Source organism: Ambystoma mexicanum, chromosome 1p, assembly GCF_040938575.1.
Source record: "Ambystoma mexicanum isolate Mex_15411 chromosome 1p, UKY_AmexF1_1, whole genome shotgun sequence".
Classification (NCBI taxonomy): domain Eukaryota; kingdom Metazoa; phylum Chordata; class Amphibia; order Caudata; family Ambystomatidae; genus Ambystoma; species Ambystoma mexicanum.
This window is the reverse complement of record NC_090921.1, coordinates 614,467,581-614,490,781: the sequence shown is the minus strand read 5'-3', so window position 1 is coordinate 614,490,781 and position 23,201 is coordinate 614,467,581. Positions and strand designations below refer to the sequence as shown.

General features: G+C 45.6%; 1 protein-coding gene across 1 annotated transcript in view; it reads right to left on the bottom strand.

Annotated features, from left to right (window-relative positions):
• The window catches only part of LONP1 (lon peptidase 1, mitochondrial), a 1,004,634-nt gene that overhangs the window by 604,434 nt on the left and 376,999 nt on the right, over positions 1-23,201 (bottom strand). Inside the window, exon 7 of the mRNA XM_069649597.1 lies at positions 11,868-11,951. Within this exon, the coding sequence (XP_069505698.1) occupies positions 11,868-11,951 (84 nt within the window). The remainder of the gene's footprint in view (positions 1-11,867; positions 11,952-23,201) is intronic.

Here is a 23,201-nt window from a genome sequence, read left to right as displayed (position 1 = left end):
CTCAGCAAGCACGTAGCACTTTATTGAGTACCAGCACTTTACACTCTATTAGGGTAATAGCACTGAGCAATTACTTTAGTATGGCTACTATAGCAAAATGAATGCAGCAATGTATCGAGTACTAGCACCTTGCACTTTATCAAGGTAAAGCACTGAGCAATTAAATCAGTATAGCTACTATAGTAAAATGAATAACTTTTGAACAGCAATATTTGCAGAATGACAGTTCACTTAAAATGAATGAGTTTGAGTATACATCATATGCACAATGTAGCAATAAAATAAAATATGCACATCTTTATATCAGCAAACAAAGGGATCAGAACATGATAACATGTTGATATTAGAGCCTAAGGGACCTTCAACATGGCTGCCCTTAGAGGCTAAGGAGAGTGCAATGAAGTAGCAGTCTAGTGTTTTTAAACCAAGGAGAGCATTGATGAGCCATAGATTAAATGCAAAGGAATTCCATTGTTCCATTCACAATCTGACGAAGCCCGGTTTGGGTGAACCGCGCAATTGCGTGTTTGTTTTCTTTATGTGTCCACCTACTAAACAATAAAGGACTTTTAACACGGAGATGACGGGCAAACGTGTGAACCGCGCAATTGCAGTTCTTGATATATATATATATATATATATATATAATGCCTGGTTATGGCAGAGTGACTACTAGGGCCACACAATTATACAGCCACAGCGTTTAATATCCTATTAGAGTGAGCTTGGTGATCAGTGCTCAGCTATGAAAGAGTTGATGTGCATTAGCGGTCTAGCCTAGGTGTCTCCACAACAGCCATGGGTGTCAATGGCCAACAACGTACTTTTTGATGCTACTGAGAAAGGGAAACACCTTCCATTAAAGGGACAGGAACTGTCCATGGGAACTGCTACTTCAAAGGCACTCCTGACAAAAAGCCATACTCACCCGGGTGCTGATCACTGGAGTCCTTTTGATGTCAGCAGACATGGGAAGAGGGTGGAGCTATAGCCTGAGGAGAATGGTAAGCTGAGAGAAGGGTTTCACGATCTTGGTTTCTGCTAGGGATCTCAACTTCCTGTGACTCCCTTCGACCAGCAGGCAAAGCAGTCTGAGTATAATATAAGATGACAAAGGACACTTGTTACAGCAGCCAGGATTGGCCCCCTGGTAGCAGGCTTGCTTTGGACCAATAAGTTGTGGGAAACCCTCTACTTAATTCATTCATCTGTGGACTCACAGAAGGACTGGAACTCTTTTTAGAATAGTCTAATCGCAAGTCCTCTGCCATAGAAGTGAAAGCAGAGAGCTTCAAGGCAGGGGAAAGCTCTGTTCAAAACTACGCCCAGGGCACATTGGGGATGTAACTCCGGCTAACCAAAGCGCCTCTGCTGCATGTGCACTGGAACCATAATCCTGCTCACTGGAGGTGAAGGAACTCCTACAAGAGCCAGACAAACTTCCTGCAGTGGACATGTGGAACTAAGGGCTCACCTACCTGGGGACGCTGGGCCTCCCAGCAACCCAGAAGCAGCTGGAACACTGTTCACTGCCTCAAGACATCTTGGAGCCGACTCACTGTGGTCTACTCAGTTTTAGCTGCCACAGGACTTGCGGTGCTGCAGGATTTCAAACCACTCACCTGCTGCTTTGAGCGGTCTCAATGCCAACTCGTCCCATTGAAGCAAATCAGGCATATCCCTTTAAAGAGAGGGAGTGGGTGCTTGTTCGCTCAACAGTGGGTAGCTGCATTGTACCAGATAAAGCTTATTTGATTATTAACCTAGGACGGATCCTGCTAATGGGATATCAATAACTATAGGTTGGCTTTATGGGCATCCACAAAATAGAGGAGGCTTCCCTAGCACCTATGATACAGCAAAGACATGACACTAAGTTTCAGAAAACTAGAACCAGCTGGTGAGGCCCTGCATTCCAACACGAGAATAGGGCCCAAGTAGGAAGAGAAGTAGTTGGAGAGGAGAAGAACCACCACCACCATCACTACCACCACCACCACCACCACCACCCACCCCTCCCCTCCATCTTCCGACCAATGGAGGACAGAAACAGCAAAAGAGATTGAGGGAAGCATTTGTGTTAGGAAAGCCTTCCTCCCTCCCTCCCTCCTCCTTGCCCCCAACTACTTTATTGGGACTCCCATCAAGCCCGTTCAATGTTTTTAGACCCTGAACTGATATTTGAGAGAGGTACTTTAACTTCACTCCCTAGATTAACTTGCTTCATTTTCGTGGCTCTAGTCAGTCCTTAAGGCTACCCGTGCAGTTGGAGCTTGCACCCCATTTAAACCTATTGTAGCGCTATTACCTCCCTTAATTGGAGTAGGTGCAGGGAAAGGTGGTTTTCCCATTCTTTATGGTCTATGGGCATTTTTGGCAGTGGTACCTTTAGATTTACTTTTTTTGAGTGCATTCCTACCTTCCTACATTCCCAAAGCACAAGATTGCAAATATCTGGGGAGCATTTAATTCCTCAGACAACCACTAGAGCCGAGCATCTGAAGCATAAGCCATCACAGAGGGATGCTGAAAGACTGCTGCTGGCACCACCATTGTCCAAACCACCTACTGCAAGGCAAAGCTCTATTCTTTCATCAACAGGTGACACCTTTCAGGGTGAATCCTTCTCCTGAACTAGTGGAACTAACCAGTTCCTAGTCCTGCATCAGCGGGGTCAACCTCGTGGAACACTGAAAAGTATGGGGTCTGTAGCTGGCATCCACCATCTAAAGAACTGATCTGCACAAGAACTAGCATCCTTTCGATGGTCCCTTGGCATTGCTGATCTGTACCAAGAAGTAGGAGTCCAGTTGGAACCAGAGTCCTGACTTCTCGTGCATGCAGTCCTTGAGCATGGTCATTTCAACTGCTCCTTATGTCCCTGGCATTGGGAGAGGCCGCCAGTGTTGTAGGAGTAAAAGCAGAAGTTATTGATATTCTTCAACCCTAGTCCAGTCTGGTGATCTTCAGAACAGTCAGGTTGCAGACAGGGACCAGAACCTCAAAACTGCCAGACACAGGTGTCAAGTTTGTTGAACAAACTATGGTGGGAGCAGTTGTCCCCAACGGCCCTGACTTACCTGGCGTCTTTTGTTCGGATCAGGCAATGAAGGGAAAGTTTGCATTTGTTTAAGTCCCACAGGCCCGCATTTGCCAACATTGGGCTTAAAATCCTTTCTTGTAGGCAGCCTTGCATTGGGTGGTAGAACCTGGGTATAGAAATCCAGCATGTGGTACCCCTGCACAACAGTGGTAGGTAGCACCCACCTTCCTTTTGAGGAAACCTACTATAAATACATACAAATTGGGTAACTGACTAAAATACTAACAAATGCAGAGGCAAATTATTTCCTATGGGAAAAGTTAGAATAACGTTTTAAGCACCACCAAAGCAGTCAAAATGTAGTTATTTAGTGGAACTTTGTGGAACACTGTTGTGAAACCTGTTTAACCATGGAGAGGAGGCAGGAGTTTACATGCTACCTGGAGGTTTCCGGTGTCGTCGCTGTGTGCCAGGACCAAACTTCCCCACAGTCTGCGCAACAAGAACGTCATGCTGCAGGAGGACTATCGGTATGTGGAAGTACAGTCTAGCAGCTGTGAGAAACCAAAGGGTGTCTCACTTGCTAGACGCAGGGATCTCGCTCTCAGGTGGCCAGGGCACGGCCATCGCCTTTGGATCGAAACCTTGGGGGTGGACCAGTGCGGGAGGATCACCTGCTTGAGGGATCTTAGGGGAGTGGGGTTGAGGCAACCGATGGCGAGACATGGTATCCCCCCTCTTTCCCATACCCATACCCCTCCCTTCTATTCTATAGGATTCTCCAACGTTCCAACTACCCCCACCCCTGTTTCTACACAAACACTGGGCCGAGGAAGAGGAGCACAGAGTAAAGAGGCTAAGACTTGCATATCTCATTGGACATGTCACGTTAATAAGGTCCGGCAAAGTCAGGCACTTGACCTTAATTACATACATCTGATACCCATTAGCTCCCCTCACATGGATAAAAGTTGGAACATTGAGACACACTCTGAGCAAGGCGAGACACGAGAAGGAGCAAAGCTTCCGGGGCGAAGGCGAACACACTGGAGTAGGGCGACCGATCGAGGGACCAGAGCCAGGGGTAGGGAAATCCTAAAGATCTGTACAGCAGGTCGTTGCCTCATGGAAACCATGAAGGATTCACAGAAAAAGCCAAATCCCAGACAAGAAGAAGCCTGCGTTGCGTTTCAAGGACGCCAGCGACCCTACTGGGTGAACGGCAGAGTTGGGGCAGCAAGGACAAGCCTGTGGTATCAACCTTCACTTGTGAATCAAAGCTGCAGAGAAAAGAAAGGAATGCACACAACCGGTGAGGTGACAAAAGACATGAAAGGCCAGTTTGTGTCAAGGAAAGATTGAAGCCACAACATTGTATCTCACAATTGAAGGTTAGGTCCGTGCTGATGAGACGTGAAAGAAAGCAAACCAGTAGTGAACTTTATTAAGTCTGAAGACAGTGATACAGAGTAGCAGAGAGGTCCGGCGAAAGGAATAGCCCACTCAAAAGTCTCTGTGAAATATTTGATGTTTTGTTATAAAGTGACAAAGTGAACAAACTCTGAAATGCATAATGGTCAAGATTAATGCTGATGAAACTGGAAGCTAAAAGGTGAATGCTTTAAGAGAAGGATTTCTTTGAACTTTTCAGATTGTGTTACGGAACTACTGAAACTAAGACACTGAAGCGAATAACATAAGGGAGAGCTGAAGTGAAAGTCGAAGTGGTCCTGCAGAGGTCTTGAACAAAACCTTACATGCTCAAAATTCTTCAACATCAGTGAAAGGTCCGAGCCCGACTGAGGGAGACCTGGAATGTGAAATAAGTTAGAGGAAGGGAACCCCTTCAAGAGCTGTGATTGTGAGGTCCGAGCCCGGCTGAGGGAGACCTACGTGAACTTTTGTTGAACTGAAAACCAGTGACTAACGTGGCTGACCACTGCCTTTTTTTTTGATAACCTGAGCCAGAGTGTGTCATCCTGTCTACAGGGTCGCCTTACTGTGTTGCTCTCCAACGTGGGGAGGCGAGCCGACTCGGCCACCTTGATCCTTTATGTTATAACACTGACTTTCTTTTGCATACACATTCCCTTTTACACAATGTTAGTATAAGAGCTAAATAAAATTCGCTCTATTCTGCAGCGTATCAGTCACTGTAGGGTAAGAGTGATTGGGCTCTTCAGGCGGGCTAGGATAAATCAGGACCTACATGCGATAGAGATTAAAATACTCCATCTAATAACTTTCTTTCAATTGTTACAGATTGGACAATCACCATAATTTGGCTGACAGCCATGCAGCCCAGATTTTTCGGAAGATCCCGCCTATTGGTGCAGCAGTTCTTCCTGTTACTTATATCAGGAACTTCCAGCTGTTTTTCTTCGCTTCGAAGGTTAGTGATCTAAAGGCCCACGGTTTGCTCACTTTATATAGCATACTGCTCTAATTCAGACCAATCCCTCCTGGTTCAAAGACATAGGGTGTGTCTTCCACTTTGTTCACGGGACCTTAATGCACTGGCACTCTAAACTTCAAACTAAATAGGTCTTCACGTCAACTATGATTGGTGGGTTCTCTCTTGCACTATGGGGCACCAATTATAATGGTAGCAATTTAAGCATGCAAAGACCCCCCTTGTAGTCACGGCACAAGGTTGGGGGCAGGCTGTTTTTCTTGTTTTAAATTATTATTTTAGTAAATATCAATTGGTTGACAATTGGGGGTTCTCCCCACTTGGTGACTCTGTGATGGGGTCTCATGCATGTATGTCTCCCTGTCTTTTCAGAGTGTAATTGTTTATCTCCTGATGAAGACGTAACTCTATTAAAGTTAAATACGTTGAAACTGGTTGAGAAACCAGAGATGAGGTCGATTTTGGACACCGACGTGACCCGTCCCAACCCATGACCACCTGGGCAATTTGTTGTGGTCTCTTATATATTGATTATATATTTCTTTTCTTTTTAATGAAGACAATAAGTAATCGATTGTTATAACTTTTTTTAGGATAAAGTTTAACTTATATTTGTTATTGTTGTGTATGTATGAAAGGCTAATGGACGCTTGTGTATGAATGAGATGAATTGTATGTAAAATCATGTGTTCTTAAATTCTTTCCTGCGATGTAAAATTGTTATGAGTGCTATGATTAATTCATGATTAAAATTCTGATATTTAAATAATGGATCAGGTCTAATTAAATTCCTTGATTCCCTGGTTTTCAAAATTGTATCCTCTGGATCCTTTATTCCGAGATTAGTAGTATACTAATACCCTGAACCAGAGTGTGGGGTCCCCCTGTGACTTTCAGTTAAATATATAGTATAAGAGCTAGGGCAGGCATTATATTTTTTTAAGTATAGGCCATTTTTGATTTGACAGACTGACTAGGACTGTGTTTTCTTTATTATTTGATGGTAGAGAGTACTCCCATCGTAGCTATAGGGCAAAGTAGGAGTTTTACAAACCCCAAGAATTTAATACAGGTTTTGAAACTTGTAGCTCTTGTGTCAGTGTCATACTTGTGATACTATGCCTCCCTTATATAGTGCTGCGACTCAATTGTACGGCCCTTTGGTCTGTGAGCAGCGTTCCTTCGTCTTGTGATATTCAGTTTGGTTGACATCTTTTTTGTCTCCTGGTTTCTAATGTGTGATTTTCCCTCTACTGGCTTCGGTAAACTGGATACTGTTTTCTACCTTCCTGGCATTGGCTCTTTACTTTTGCTACATGAATTGGATTTGGATGGCTGTTTTGATATGTTGATTTCAGGCTTACTGTGCTACAGCGCCTCTACTAATCAAAGCTTGAAGAGACTGTGCCCATCAATGTTTCGCCATATTACCCTCAAGGAAGTGGTTTCTGCTACTCAAGACAGTCAGCCATTTCATCCTAGTTTTCACCCTCGTGCCAACCACATTCGGTCCACTCAGACTCTGGCTTTCTTGTTATTTCCCCGTGGGCAGGAAACGGGATTTCTGGTCTGTGGACATTGTCTCAGTTAAGTTGGTTCTTGGATGCCCATCCTTTTTGTATGCCTTTTTCTTGGTACCCTCGGGTAAGAAAGGGAAAATCAGAGGGAAGGTGAATATAAGGAACCTTTCCAACCTCAGTATCATTCATGTATACTATTCTTTATTTCTCTCCTACAGCTTGAGTGGGTCTATTGGACTTTCCTCTTCCCTTCCGCCCTCACACTGCCCGAAGGCTACCATTTAAATCTGCATGGTGGGTTGGGAGGAAGGTCTGTCGTCTGGTCTGCAGCAACCCAAGAGCCAGGTTGCTGCAGACCATAACAAACACTACTTTTTGGGTCAGGGAGTGGACCTTTTAAGTTAATTTACAGTGAACTGCTATTACCTTCTAAATCAGAAGGTCTGTGATAACTTGGGTAATATATACCCCCCGCCACGCTACACAAAGTGTGGTGTGTGTCCCTTTTCCAACACCCAACTGTGATTGTATGTATTGTTGTCCTTACCTTTCAGCACTTTAACTTAATGCATCTTTGTTGATAAATACATGTATATATTTCTACTTGCACATGTGGTCAATCTATTGCATAAACATCTGTAGTGTTTGTTAATTGTACGTCACACCAAACTTGATATCCTGAGTCTTAAGCCCTCCTGAATAGCATTGATACCAAATGCGTTTGTTAAGTCTTTTGGGGTCAACCTTGGCAGGTCTGCTAAGGTCTGTTTCTCAGAACCCTAGAGTTTGGTTGTCATGAAGACCGACTTGTATGCGTTATGTCAGAGTCCACCCTGTTTAATGGTTCACACACATACGTTCAAATGTGGGGCCTGCCTGGTGAGCAACATCAAACCTATGAACATAAATATTAATCTGAAGGATAAGACAGCATTCCAACAGTAACACTGTCAGCACAGTGGCCGCCTAACCTCACATATTCTCATTCATATTAAATACTATAAAACTCCTATGAAGGTGACCTTATGGGATGGTGCACTGCGGCCAGAAAGGAAAGTGACTCCCTCTTTATGGCCAGCAACCAGCCACCCATTCAAAGACAGCGTGCTGCAATTGGGAAGGAGATGTTCCCCTTCTTTCAAGTCACATGCGACATGCACCATTCCAACATGGTGCACTGCAAGTGAGAAAAAGATTAGTCCCTCCAGAATTGAAGTGACTGAGACACAGAACACCCATTGCATACATTAGAGTAACAGGAAGCTTAGTTTGACAAGACGGCAACCGGGCGTGTTAGGAAGGACAAAGTTGTAATGTAGGGTTGTGTGTGATAAAACATGCTAGTGACACACACACACACACACACACACACACACACACACACACACACACACACACACAGCAGTACTACCCACTAATTGGCATAGAGAGTTCCTCTGTGGATAATATTAGACAAGATCAGATAAAGAGAGGTGCACCCTGTCATACCGCACTTGCCAGAGCCTAACTTCCACCCAAGAGATAGACATAATGCCCTATTGAAACTGTGTCAGGTTTTGCAGCAGATTATTGCCATGCCGGATACAATGCGTCTGTGAGATTTGGACCTCTGTGCTCTGAAGTTTAGCACCTGGCTGGTTTATTGTAAGGCAGCAACACTGTCATTCACTATTTTATCACTAGAACAATAAACATTTTCACTTACAATAGAATGCCTCTTTATACCCCAGACAGAAAAAAACATATGAGCATTACAAATAGTAATCTCCAACAAACAATCCTGAATATTAAATAAGTTGAATATAATCCTTACATCCTACTCTTCCCCTATTCTCTTCTAGGAATGTAAAAGCCTGTAGCCAATCAATGTGTGTAGCCATCTAAAATATGGCACAGCAAAACCTCAGCATATGCTCACATTAGTGCCGTCAGGAAAGCGGAGACCGTAGTAGTGTGATGCTATAGCTGCCACTGTAAACCCATCAAATAGAAGGACTTGAACCCTATCAAATGTAAATGGCTACTAAGGGTAATGTCCTAAAAACAATGTAATCTATGGATAAAAATATAGTTAAAACATTAACAATTTACCTGATGGATTCCTCTTTTCCATCCACCAACGCACACATGGGTCCACATGTCTAGTGTTCCATCTGAAAAGACCTCATTCTTAAGGGCTCAAGAGAAAAAGACTGATTTTTATTGTCCTTTTTCTTTTGATCGTACATCCAGAGACATTAATAATAAGGGCTTTTCGCACAGAACCGCCTCTTTCTTTTACAATTCGAGGGGTTTCCCCACCTGAGCCTCTTTGCTCCTCCTGCCCCAACCCCGACTTTGCAGGGGAGTGACAGTTCGATTTAGAAAGACGGCTCTGTGCGATCACAGAGTAGTCCTTCAAATCAACTATTTTGGGAAGAGATCTTTTCACCTAGTCTCCTTGTCTTGGCCAGGAGAACAATAATTGGGAACAAAGGTTTTTAAATGTGCTATGCGCAAATTTGCCTCAGCTCAGTATCTACCCCAAACATCAGTGAGCAGTTAAGAGCTAACCTTACAAAAATACAGCATGGCCACTTAGTTTCATGGATCATAGAAAAATAAAATATGTGAAAACAGGTTTTAAATGGCCTATTAAAGGCATAAAAATCGAAAAACAAGAAAAGAATTCGAAAATAAATGGCAAAACTGTGAATAATTTAGAACCAAAGTTCATATTCCTTTTACCCCACGAATCTATTTGGAAGGCTTCTGGTCCCGTCCGTCTTCATCTCATCTTCTGCCAACTTTGCCCCTCGATGGACGTAGATTCTGCACACCAGATATCTTGGAAACTGTCTAACACTCCTTTTAGGGATCTTTATAGAAGATGTTCTAATGCGTTAAACATATGATAACTAACAACCAATGTGGACATCCCTTTTTTGCAAAAGCATCGCGCAAGTCGCGGTTCATAAGTGTTACAGTTTCATGAGTGATGTTTCGGGGTGCCTCGAGGCATGAGTGATGGGCAATATGGTCATGTGTCAAAGTTCATAGTTCAGACCGCCTCCCACGTTCATGCAACCTAACATTGACTTGAATTGTGTCAGCTACTAAGGTTCACAATGGGCAGCAATTCCCTATGATAGGAATGCATCACTATGCTTATTCAGCAAATGTTTATTTTAAATCAACTGAATGTTCTCTGGAACCTATAAGCAGGATTATTGTTCCACAGTCTAATGCAATGTTAAAACAGTGTTGATACTTGGGTGCGTTTTGCAGTTACAGAAATGTAAACATGACTTCCCTAACTTCATCGTGCCTTCATTATTAAAAATGGAGTAAAGATTTAGGTATAAAAAATAAAATGTGATTTTACAACGCAAAGCGTTTTTGACACAAACCATGCGTTTAATGCTATGCTGTTTCACACTGTGAAAATGTGCAAGTACTGAACTTGTGTGTGCACGATAGGCTTGAATGTTAGAATATAACAGAACGGGGTACTACAGAGCAGCCCTGTGTGTATATTTGTGACAAACAATGAAATGATTCATTCTAAGCAGTGTGTGAATGTGTGAAATGCAATGTGCCAGACCCAATAGGAACCCAGCTTGAGCTGTACACATATATTCCTCTAATAATGAGGACACAGTGAAGTGTTGGATCAGATTACGGGCACTCTCACCTGACATGACTAATCTGATGACCTTGTAAGTTCAAAGAGGTGCTATTCAATTCTTTTATTGACTCATCTAGGATCTCTACTACTCCCTAGATGTGATGTGACGAGGTCCCAGCAGAAAGAAAATGGGTTACAGTCTTTTAATCGAAAAATCTTTCATTGAAAGATTTTTTAACAAAAAATGTTCATTGAAAGACGTTTTATCGAAATAATCTTTCAATGAGTATTTCTATCGAAAATGTATGTATATTTGGGTGGGTTAAAGGGTTAAATTTGGGTGCTCCCCAATTTAAAAAAAAATATTTGGGATTGTTTGGGGTATTTTAAAGGGCGGAAAACAGGGATTTGGTGGGGGACCCACCCCACCACCCCCCAATTTACAAAACAAAAAAAAGTTATACAGGTTTTCAATGAAAAGTGGTAATAAACTACATTAGCTGAAAAATTATTCATTGAAAAGAATTTGATGGAACATCGCTTCGATGAAAACAAATTTGATGGAAAGACATGTTACCAAAGAAAATGTCATACAAAAATAGTGTGATACGTAGAAGTTGGAGTCAATCCTCGGACAAAGGTGTATTGATATCCCATGTTCCCAACATAATCCGGTCATGCCTACTAGTCTTTGAAAAATTCACTGTGAAATACCACGGTGTAGTGGCCACGACGGAAAGATGGCTGACTCTGGGAGAGGATCATGGAGACGTGGAAATCTTTCTCTAGGGTAGTAAGCTTTTGAGAGCTCTTTTCCAGATGGTGTTCCACTGAGGGTCTTCTATCCTCTGATGCTGGTACACTTTAGTGTGTCTTACAACAAAAGTGGTGCTGATATGTGGCAGCTAAAATGGTGAGGCATTACCATAGGTAGCCCCAGACAGACCATTGTATTGCAAAGTTAGACATTTTACGCTGTTGTAATTGAAGGTCCTTATAAAATAGGTTCCCAAACAAATTCTGTGCGAGTCACCTTTTTTTTGCAGGGTTTACAAAATGTAATCATAAAACCTCCCGAAAACAAAAAAGCCAACATTCTTTTCACAATATAATTAACAACTTAATACTCTTTCAGTGTATGTACACCATTTATTTTTACACATGTAGTCTCATTGGATGTAAACGTTTAACAGCAAGAAGAGCGTATAATCGTGATCACTACATTGGATTTACTCCACAGTCCGAATAGTACCAACAGACAGAGGAAGTTTGCTATAGGCTCACCTCGCGTCCAAGTCGCTGCTGCAGTTTGCTCAGTTCATATTCCTTCTTTAGCAGAGAGAGGGCTAAGTACAGGCGCTTTGGAATCTGGAAAAACAGAAAAAGGACCCTTTAGATCATGCACAAAGTATTAAAAATATATTTTATAGTTAAGCCAAAATTATCAGGTAGAGGAGACTAACAGCAAATGATCTTCATCAAAATTGCAGGAATGCCAACACATTGGAGTACCATCTGCAACCTCTCAATAAGAGAAGTTGTATGGTCTGCCCCATTTCACTACCCATCGCAAACACAGAAAGACACAAACACTCCCACTCCCCGACCCACCCAGATCTCACTCATTCACAGAATGCCAAGGATTCAATTTCTAAATCTTAGGATCTTCATTTTGGGTAATTTGAGCGCAAACCTAGATTTGGGAAGCAAATGAGTGCTAGACACCGGTGGGAATTGCATGCACACAAGATGGAGGGGTGGTGGTGTTGTGGTGGAGTAAGGACTCTTACTAGGTGGTAATTGGGGCTACAGACTTATTTCTACAAAAAGACAAACCCATCTCTCCCTACATCTAGAGGGTTTCCCAGCCTCAACCTAGGGAAAACTTGGGTGCACGTCAGGATGTCAGTCAAAAGTAAAGTATATACTGTCCTCTGTCTCAAATCCAACACTCTGTCCCTGCCACTAAACAACAAATTGTTCAGTCAAATGCTTCAAGGAACTCCCTTCTCCTGGTGATATGGTCCACTTTTGTGTAGTTTGCACTGCAGTCTCTTGCTTTAGGGTTTGATTTATCAATGTCTTACGACCATGAGACCATGAGACCGACTCCCTTCTCCTGGTCAACATGGAAGAGTTCTTCAAACTGACATTTGGCAATTCCTTCTATAAACCTCACTAAGTCTTTTCAGTTCTTCCCATGCACGTCTAAATATCAATGTCCAGTTTTTATTCCCCTTTTTGGTAGTCTCCAATTCTTCTTCAGGCACCCTTTCACCACTGTAACAATGGGGATGGTTACAGAGTCTTTCTTGACTCCAGCTGACTTCTACAGTGCCTCAGTGACGAAAGAGATTACTCCTGAAGCACTCGCGCTTGGTATAACTTTATTTACCACCACTGTGATGACAAAGACTTCTGATGCCCTCTTGGTTGATATGTTGTTCTTTGTCACCACTGTGACGAAGAAGATTCCTGCTGAAACACTTTTGTTTGACACTACTTGGGAACTGCCCCGGACCGCACCTGGTCTTCCAGCCATTCGCGTTACCTGCTTCTGCTTGGGAAGACGGCTCTGGTTCTTCCCAGGGTCCCAGGTGCTCAGTTCTGCGGCTCTGGATTTCTGTGCTGCTTCGCGGCAGGAGGTCTCTGTGCTGTTTCTGGACCAAACATTATACCTTTCTGCGGTAACACAACTGCGACTATTAAAGTCTTGGCTTGAGTCTGCTTCCTGACTGCTCACAGGATCCTTCGGTGACTTGTGGCCTTCCACATCTTCCCTTCAGAGGGACAGCTTCAGCCTACCTCCAAGACTCCCAGTTTGCATCTTCCGGGCTTTGCTGGCGTTCTGCTGCTTTCCATGGTCTCTCTCCTTTAGTCAGTCTTTGCATTCCATTCTATACAGTTGACTCTGTCCTTGCGTAACATCAACTCACATGTCCATGTTTCTGTGGCAATCTTCATGCTCCTCAAAGGCCACCTCGTCACAGCATTGATTGAAGTCTGTATATTGTTAATCCACAGGTCTGTCACTCTTCCTCGTCCCAGTATTCTCTACACTTGCGATAGTCATGGCTTTAGCATAAACCATGGTATTTCTGTGGATAGGGCCTAAGGGAGGCTTTCCCCCCATATGGACGTCCTTGTTCCTAGGAGGGGAGACCCTCTCTAGGAGGTCCTCCCTCACATTACCACCCTTGGGGGGACTATTGGGTAGAGGCCTCACCTCCCTAGCCTCAAGGGAATTGACAGACACTAGTGAATTGTCACAGGGGACAGGAGATAATCAGTCCTTAAAATATGGCATTTAGTCTCAGTTTACCACTTACTGTAGCAGGGAATAGTTATGATTTACAGTTAAGTGTAAAAATAACAAAAATAACCAGGGGGAGAACGGAAGTGTAACCTGGGGGTGACCTTTACCGGTGGCCTTCCGCAACTTACTCTTTAAATCGTGATATTTGGACTTTGTGCCATCTTATTTATTTCTCAAGGTGTTGCCTTAAGGAGATATTGGCAACCTGATGTTTTGCCTGGGTATTGGGATGATTTCTCGTGCACTTGTTTTCAGGGAACGAGAAACTGACTGTTAATGTGGTTTTTCAGAACCAACACTGTGGGAGGTTTTCTAGAGTGCGAGAGTGGAAAACCTAGTTAGTGAACAGTATTTGACACTGTCTACGCAAACTATCAGGGTAACATCGACTGAGCAGTAAGGCAGACTTCAGATATGGAGGTAGCGAGTTGTATAAGTACAGTTAACCACACACAAAGCAATCAAATATACTTGTGTATTAGGCCTTTAACACTAACCTGGCAAAATCCAAGAAAGCGCACATGAGCAAAACACCCTTAATCTACACATATTTGTACACAGTTGGTAGGGTATGCAGTGATTTTACTAATTAAATTACAGAGAATGCTGTAATAACGAAAATGTTATTAAAAAAAAATCTCAAAATGTATATCGGTGGGGTTTGGGATTAAAACCGGTGGGGGGGGTGGCGTGATTTTAAAAGCATAGGGAAACTGAGGGTTGGGGGGGTCACCAAAATAAATAATAAATAATTCAATATTTTTTGTTATGAAAGTTTCATTATTACAGCATTCTCTGTAATTTAATTTGTTAAGATCACATGTAACCGCTGGTCTATACTTAACACTTAAACACAGCAAAGCAATTCACATTAATGAACATGAAAAACAGTAAATAATCAAATAAAAGAATAATGCATTAACCCTATAACCTGCATCATTATTAAAAAGCACCTATATTTATAGCAGTCCTTCATCAGTAAGTAGGCCGAGTGCCTCAACAAAAGCAAAGTTCCAGGTAAGTACCTAAGAGGGGAAATGGAAGTCTTAAAAGCCCCCCTAGAACAAGCTTAAAGCCAACAGGTTGGTAAAATTGAAGCACCTTTGTTAACAGCTAAGCAATAATTTAGAGTGGTACTTGCTCACTCCCACCACACTAGGAATTACCATGGAGGGAATCCTTAGCTAGAAATTCACCCATCGCAGCCAGGAAAAAGGGAGTGGAAGTTGCGCCCATACAAGCCCTATGCCACAAGGGCAAGAACTCTTGTAAGCACACTTGTGCCCCATACTCAGATTTTCTGACTGACCACCCCCTAGAGTACTCAGAATTGCTGGGGACACTTCTGTCAATAGTCCGGTTTATTGTGGTGCAGCGCTTGGAGGTGCAGGTACTGAATTTGATATTGTGATTGGACACGGCTAAGTGCCAGTTCAGGACTCTGGTACGACTGTTACAACACACCTCACAAATCCAGCAGGGCCTCACCGGGAGATGGTTTTGGTAACGCAGGTTGTCCATAGCAGCAATCTTTCTGATCTTTAGTGCATGCTCTTCATCCTTTGGAGCCAAGACCAAAAACTGCTGCAGGGCACCTCCTATCCGCAATTTGGCCCACCAATTGCAAAAACCTGCACCTTTGAAACAGGTAAGGGCTGTCCATGATTGCTCATTATAACCCCACATCTGCTCAGCAAAAAACATGGTTCGGCACGGACATGGATTGAGTCCAGGGAGTCTCGACCCCCACTTCCACTAGGTCAGATACACACATCAATTTGGCCAGCAATCTAAGCTGGATCTCACGAAAGCACATGCCGTAATGGACTGGGTGGTCATTCCGTATGACAACACCACACCACTTGGAAGTTATGTCTAGGACTGAGTAGAATGACATTTTGTCATTTAATTATGTATTTATCTCCCCGTCCATGTATTCAACAGTATGAGGACGTATGTAATGCATATCAGAATATCAACAATCTTGCAGGATCATACGTACCCCGACCTAACAAGTTTTGAGTGGGAATGTTACCCGCACCGTGTGTACGGAATACATTGCCCACAATCATATGTGGACATGTGACGCTGATACACAACCAATCATAAGGGAAGCAGCTACCAACAGTATGAGTAGGCATGTAATACATAAACACATATCATAATACCAATAATCCTGTGAGATCACGTGAATCCCGCGGATTCATAAGGTACATGTGAAAACGCCACCCGCACCTGGTGTACAAGTCATTTTCCACTAGTATTGCATTGCCCATAATTCTATGTGGACATGTGATACGGATCAGCAACCAATCTGGGCGTGTATCCATGTATCCTTAGTAACGGCAGAAACACCGTTCTAGGAAACAGGCGCAGGTCACAAGCCCGGACCTCTGTAGCGGCGCCCGTAATTATTTGCCGTTTTCGCATTGTCAGAAGGTAAGATGTAATAACACGTCCATCTCCTGCTTTTGCTGGATATTCCATGCCTTTTGAGCAGGACTGCCACTTACGCTGTTCTCCTATTTTTTCAACCCTCAGTTACAGCCTGACAACGCGTGCATGTGCTCGCCCATCAGCAGCTACAAAGTCAAGCTGGCGGCCATTAAAGAGATTTTGTATATAGGCACCTGTATTTTCCATTGGGGTTATGCCACAAAGCAGGTGACATTCTCTTCTCCATGGTTTGTTTCCTCTTCTGCAGACGCACAAATAACAAATCTAAACATGTGGACAGTTCCATTCTGCTATACACCCCGCTGAGCTGTTCACATAAGAATACCAAAACAATAGTGAGTATTAGTGAATAACGGTAGCATGTAAGGATATTGACAATACTAGATACCTTACTGAGGCTCATGTCCTTATATTACAGGACATCAAACTTGACGTGAAGCACCACTAGTGGGAGCATACACGCCAGGATTTATTCCAAATACCGCTTCTCCGGCCCCTGGTAGTCCAGAGGAGGTGAGTCGGCACTATAGAGCTGAGTAACACAGTTGTATTCTATGCCATGAAAAGGTTTTAAATAAGCAAAGATGACAAAACGGGCACCTATGAGATTAATGTAGTCTTTCATATTTTTATTCCCTAGAACTGAAGCTCTTTTGCCACCCCTCAGCCCCCAACTTTTTTGTGTTACGAAGAGGCAACGCGGAATTGGCGACTGCAATCAGTCCTGAAGAAGGTTGACCAAAATTACCGGACAAGGGGACCTCCTCCCTTGTTGAGAGAACTCAACCGAAACATGTCGACAACAGTTTTCTACCCCTGAATATGGACAGAGGGTCACATTGTAAAATAAGAGTGTTAAAATGAAATGTGTTTGACTAGCATTTGTGATACCAATGATACATTACTTGATTGTCCTAATGTATGCAAGTATGATGAATGCCTGTGTACGTTATGAATGAATAGTGCATTGAAGGCTGTGGTTTTTTGTACATTGAGCCCCATTTGTTAACTCTTTTTGCATAATTGTGTTTGTATTTGTAAAATAAATATGATGCTACTATGATTTAAGAGATAGTAAGCTGTCATCTTTGGTCTAGTTGGTCCATCCTCCCACTATTCTACTGTTTAACCGCCTGGAGGGCCATAGACGTTAATCAGGTTTCCCTTTTATTTTCATATATCTCTCAAGAGAGGCAACAGGATGGTAAAAAGATCTAGTGTAACACACAACATACAATAAGCAACTGTCCACACAATTTTTGTGAAAAAAGAATTCTGTATAAAAAAAAAATGAATTCTGTATATAAATTGGAACTAGAGAGAAAGTCCAGTGTATCACTGGTAGGTAACTTTTAGGATGTAACCTTTAATGCAGTGATTTCCACTAAATGCTCAAGAAATAGTTCTAGAGTTCAGAATACTGTGTCATGGATAGGGTTATCCAACAGGATAAACAGAAAAAGAAAGCCTGATTTTTTTGGGTGATGTGTTCAAAATGTAGACAGAGTCAGCACATTTTCTGCCCACTTGTTTCCTAAAGGCCAATAATATTTAATGCAACAGAGTGTAAAGTCTCTGTTTGGTGGGGGAAAAAAGAGAAGTTAAAGTTGCAGTCCAGCAGAGGAGGTGCTGGCTAAGCAGGCAGCGAACCCTGTCAAGGATGGCAGCACAACGACCCTGGACAACACTGATTGAGCGAAGAAAGAAGAATGAGCTGCTAGGATACTGTGCACCTACTCCTGCTCTGGGTTTGGCTATCAAAGCTGCAAAGTGTGCAGACAGAGGCCCAGAGGCTCAAGGTAAGTTGAGGACTTGGGCAGCCATATATCATGGATGCCACCTACTGGCAGTCCTTTACAGGAGAGTCAGTGATCCAGACAAGAGGAGGGTCACGCAGAGACAAACAAGTGCTGTTCAATAGAACCAGGAGTGCTGGAGACTAGCAAATTAGCTGGGCCCATCAAATCAAGGTATGGGCGCAACAGTGTGGTACAAGCTGGCCATGTGGAGTGACGTCAGGAGCGCACAGAGTCCAGAAGTACTGCTGGATTGTAGATTCTATGTCAAGACCGGAGGCTCCTATTATGCTTCTCTTTCTTTAATTTAAAATTAACAATAGAAGCTCAGCAGCAAGATTTTAGCATGTGAAGTTACATAATATAAACAACTTGCATAGGTGCTGAAATCCTAAAAACGAACAGTTCTGGAAATTGCCCAAATAACAGCCCAAAGTATGTAAAGCTCATAAGTAGAAACTCAATTTCCCAAAGGTCCTTGAGACAGTGAACAAAAATAGCCACAGAACATGTAACCCTTAACAACCAATGTAGTGCAGTAAGCCCTTTCAAATGACAGCAATCCTTGATCCACTTCCTCTTTCTTTGCTGCTCACAAGAGATAAGCAGATTTTTATTTACTCGTGTTTCTGTGTGGAACTAACGTTATTTCTTTAACAAGTTATGCTCAACTTAGAGCCCAGAGTCGTAACCCTCCTCGATTCGTTTTCCTGTATTGAGAGCTTTTTGCTAACGCGACAGTGTCTCAGAAGAGTCCCGTCATTCTAGCACCTCAGTACGCGACCCCGTATTCAGGGATCGTAACATCTCACTGTGCTGACAGTTTGCGTGGCCACCGCTTTCTGTCCTCACACACTCCTCAGAGCATAACTCGGCCTCACAGCCCATGGGCACCCACGGACTCCATCGGGGTGCCGAGGTCAGTGGGAAGCAGCGCACGGCTCATTTATTTATATATACAAATAACACACACACACAGCCCCCTCCGCGCTGCAATGCTCAGCAGGGGGAGCCTCTGCTTCCGCGCAGTCCTTTCCTCGGTTTCTTCCCTGACTCCGTCGCTCGGCTGACTTGTTTCCTTGGAATCAAAGGGAAGGAACAAGTTACTTACCTGTAACTGTTGTTCTCCAGTATGGGTCTGGCATGGATTCACATGGGAACCCTCCCGCCTACCCCTCTGCGGCTCTTCACTTGGTCATACTGCCACTTTACGTGCTACCAAATCTGAGGATGTCTGCCGGAGGCGGGGCTTAGTGAGAGGGCAGTCATTGGCTGGGGGCAGTATGACCCAGAGACCAGTGATTGGTTACTACTAAGAAAGACAGATCAGAAACGAAACTGATACTGATTTTTTTCTATACCGAGGATTCCCGGCCTGACGGGGAATATTCATGAGCATGTGAATCCATGCCAGACCCATGCTGGAGAACAACAGCATGGGGTCTGGCATGGATTCACCTGCTCATGAATAAGAGAATACATAGCAGTACACACATGCACAACCACGGGAGTGGCAACAGGCTCAACATTAAGCAATACAACAACTCAACATTAAGCAACTCTTACCTCCTCACCAGGCTCACCTTAGGCGAACAGGTTGCGCAGCACTGCTTGGCCGTTTCTGGACTCCTCCCTGGAGTCCCAATCGACGCAGTAGAATCTTGTGAAGGTGTGCGTCGACCTCCACGTCGCAGCCCTGCAGATGTCCAGCAGGGGCACACCAGACAGGAACGCCGTGGTAGCAGCGATTGCTCTGGTCGAATGGACTCTGACGGCCGGGCAGCGGTCGGTTTGCCAATCGGTGACAGTGCATGATGCAGCCGGAGAGCCATCTGGAAATCGAAGTCTTCGAGAGAGCCTTCCCAGTTCACAAAAAGCTGTGACGTCTTCCAAAAACTCTTTGTGCGGTCCACGTAGAACTTCAGCGCTCTAGCTACATCCAGCGAGTGCAAAATCCTCTCGGCCGGCGACAAAGGCGACAGGAAGAAAACTGGCAACACCAAGGGCTCGTTGAGGTGGAAGTCCGACGGCACCTTGGGCATAAAGGATGGGTGTGTCCTCAGCACCACCCTCGTGTCATGAAAAGTCAAGTATGGAGGCTTGCAAGATAGGGCCTGGATCTCTCCCACTTGTCGTGCGGAGGTGATGGCCACGAGGAAAGCTGTCTTCCATGACAGGAACTTCAAAGGCGCCGAATGCATAGGCTCTAATGGGGCCCCCCCATGAGCTTGGTCAGCACCACATTAAGCTCCCACGCCGGGGCAGGAGACTTCACCGGCAGGAATGATCGGAATAGTCCCTTCATGAATTCTTTCACCAGGCGATGAGACCACAAGGACGCCCGTCCCATCGTGCTGGTATATCGGGAGATTGCAGCTAGATGTATTTTGATGGAGGCGTGAGCCAGTCCAGCTTTGGCCAGCGACAGTAGGTACGGCAGTACTTGAGGGGCCGTAATCCGCAGAGGGTTAATCTTCTGTGCACGGCACCAGACAGAGAACCTCTTCCATTTATGTCCGTAGCACTTGAGAGTTGAGGACGCCCTGGCCTTTGCAAGAACCTCTCTGCAGTCGGCCGGGATGTCGTACCCTCCAAACTCTAGTGCTGCAGGAGCCAGGCCTGCAAGTTCAGCGACTCCGGGTTGTGGTGAAGAATGGCGCCTCCTTCTCTGGAGAGAAGGTCTGCGTCTGTCGGCAGCTTGACTGGTGAGGACGTTGACAAGTCCAGAAGGTCCGGGAACCAGATCTGTCTCGGCCACGCCGGTGCGACGAGGATCATCCTGCACCGGGACCTCTTGTGCTGGTTGATGAGCCGGAGCAGCAACGGCAGCGGAGGGAACGCATAAAGAAATAGGGCGTCCCAGGGGGAACGAGAAAGCATCGCCCATGCTCCTCGGCTGGAGGAACCTGCTGGCGAACCTCCGGCACTTGGAATTCGTCGCCGTCGCGAAGAGATTGATTTGGGGTTCGCCCCATCCTCGGAAGAGTCGATCCACTTGATCCTGGCGTAGTGCCCACTCGTGGCACGAGCGCAGCTCCCTGCTGAGTGAGTCGGCGATCGTGTTTTTTATTCCTGCCAGATGAAGAGGCACCAGAAACATCCCTTGGGCGACGGCCTAATGCCACAGATCCTGTGCTTCCTTGGATAGGGCCGGGGACCTGGTTCCGCCCTGCTTCCGGATGTAGAACATCGTGGTGGTGTTGTACGTGAAGATCCTCACCACCTTGCCCTTGAGGGACGGAAGAAAGGACCTGAGGGCCCAGAACACCGCGCGGAGCTCCAAGATGTTGATGTGGAGAGACTTCTCCTCCGGGAGCCAAAGGCCTCTCGCGTGAAGATCTCCGGAGTGTGCTCCCCAACCTTCCAGGGAGGCGTCCGTCGTCACTGTCACCTGGTGAGCTGAGGTCTGGAAGTCCGTGCCCGCCGGCAGATGGGAGCGGGTACCCCACCACCGGATCGCCTGACGGAACGTCTCGTTGAGGGATCCTGTCCTCGAAGCTGCCCGTCGACTGGATCCAGCGGGCGTCGAGGAACTCCTGTAAGGGTCGCATCCGAAGCCTGCAAAGGCGCACCAGATAAATGCAGGAGGACATCATCCCGAGGAGGGATTTGATAGATCTTACCCTGGCCATGGCCAGATGCTGCACCTTGCCCAGAATGGTCCTGGACCTTTCCTCCGATGGCGAGGCAAAGCCGCGCCACTGTGTCGAGCTTGGCTCCCAGAAACAGGGCGACTTGCGACGGAACCAGGTGGGATTTTGGAAAGTTGATGGAGAATCCCAGGTCCGTGAGCAGCTGGACGGTCTTCGCAGTGTGCTCCACAGCGAGCTCGCTTGTCCTTGCCCGAATGAGTCAGTCGTCCAGGTAGGGGTAGACGTGGAACCCCTGTAGGCGCAGCCGCGCCGCCACCGGTGCGAGGCACTTGGTGAACACCCTGGGTGCCGACTTCAATCCGAACGGGAGGGCCTTGAACTGGTAGTGCCGCCTTTGGACCACGAACCTGAGGAACTTTCGGTGTCTTTTTAGAATGGGGATGTGGAAGTACGCATCCTCCAAGTCCAACGACGACAGGAAATCGCCCTCCTCCAGCTGTCCCACCACATGCTGGAGGGTGACCATACGGAACTTCTGTGCCTTGATGTACTTGTTCAGTCATCGTAGGTCCAGGATGGGGCGCCATCCTCCTGTCTTATTTTTTACGAGGAAGTACCTTGAGTAAACTCGGGAGCCCCGAAGCCTCTTTGGGACAATCTCGATGGCACCCTTCTTGAGCATCGCCCTTACTTCCAACAGTAGTTGAGGGACGTGATTTTCCTTCCTGGCCATGGGTGGAACGCAAAGGCACTTCTTCTAAAACTTGAGGGTGTGCCCTTGGGCTAGGGCGTCCAGCACCCAACGGTCGGTGGAGATGGACTCCCACACGCTGACGAACCTCACCAGCCGGCCTCCCACCGGGGTGCTTCGGCGGGGGCCCGACCCCACGGTCGGTTCAATCTTGTTCGGAGGCCGCCTTGCCTCCTTGACCTCCCTGTCGACGACGACAGGCACCACCTGACTTGCCGCGTCACCTGTAGGCTTCCTGGGACGAAGATCTTACCGCTTGGCGGTACATGGAGGAGCTACTGCCGGATCCCTTGGAGGCACCTTGTCTGCCTCCGGAGCTCCGAAAGGACGGCCGTCGTCGTTGGAGCACTCCCAGTGCCCGGGCAGTCTCTGTGTCTGTCTTGATGGCCTGAAGGGACTCATCAACCGCCTTCCCCAACAGGTTGTTTCCGTCGAAGGACATGTCCAAAACCTTGGTTTGTACGTCCTTGCGGAAATCCGTGGCCTTGAGCCATCCTCGTCGTCTCAAGCAAACGCCGTTGCCCAACTGATGGAAACTGGTGTCAGCGATCTCCGTTGCCACCGTGATGGCGTGGTCCCTCCTGTAGGATTTCAAGGGCCTCAGCCATTTGGCGTCCGGAAGGAAGTCTAACAGAGGGGCGATTTTGAACCACAACTCCCTGTCGTGGGGGGCTACGATAGCCAGGGCGTTGGCCGCCTTGATAA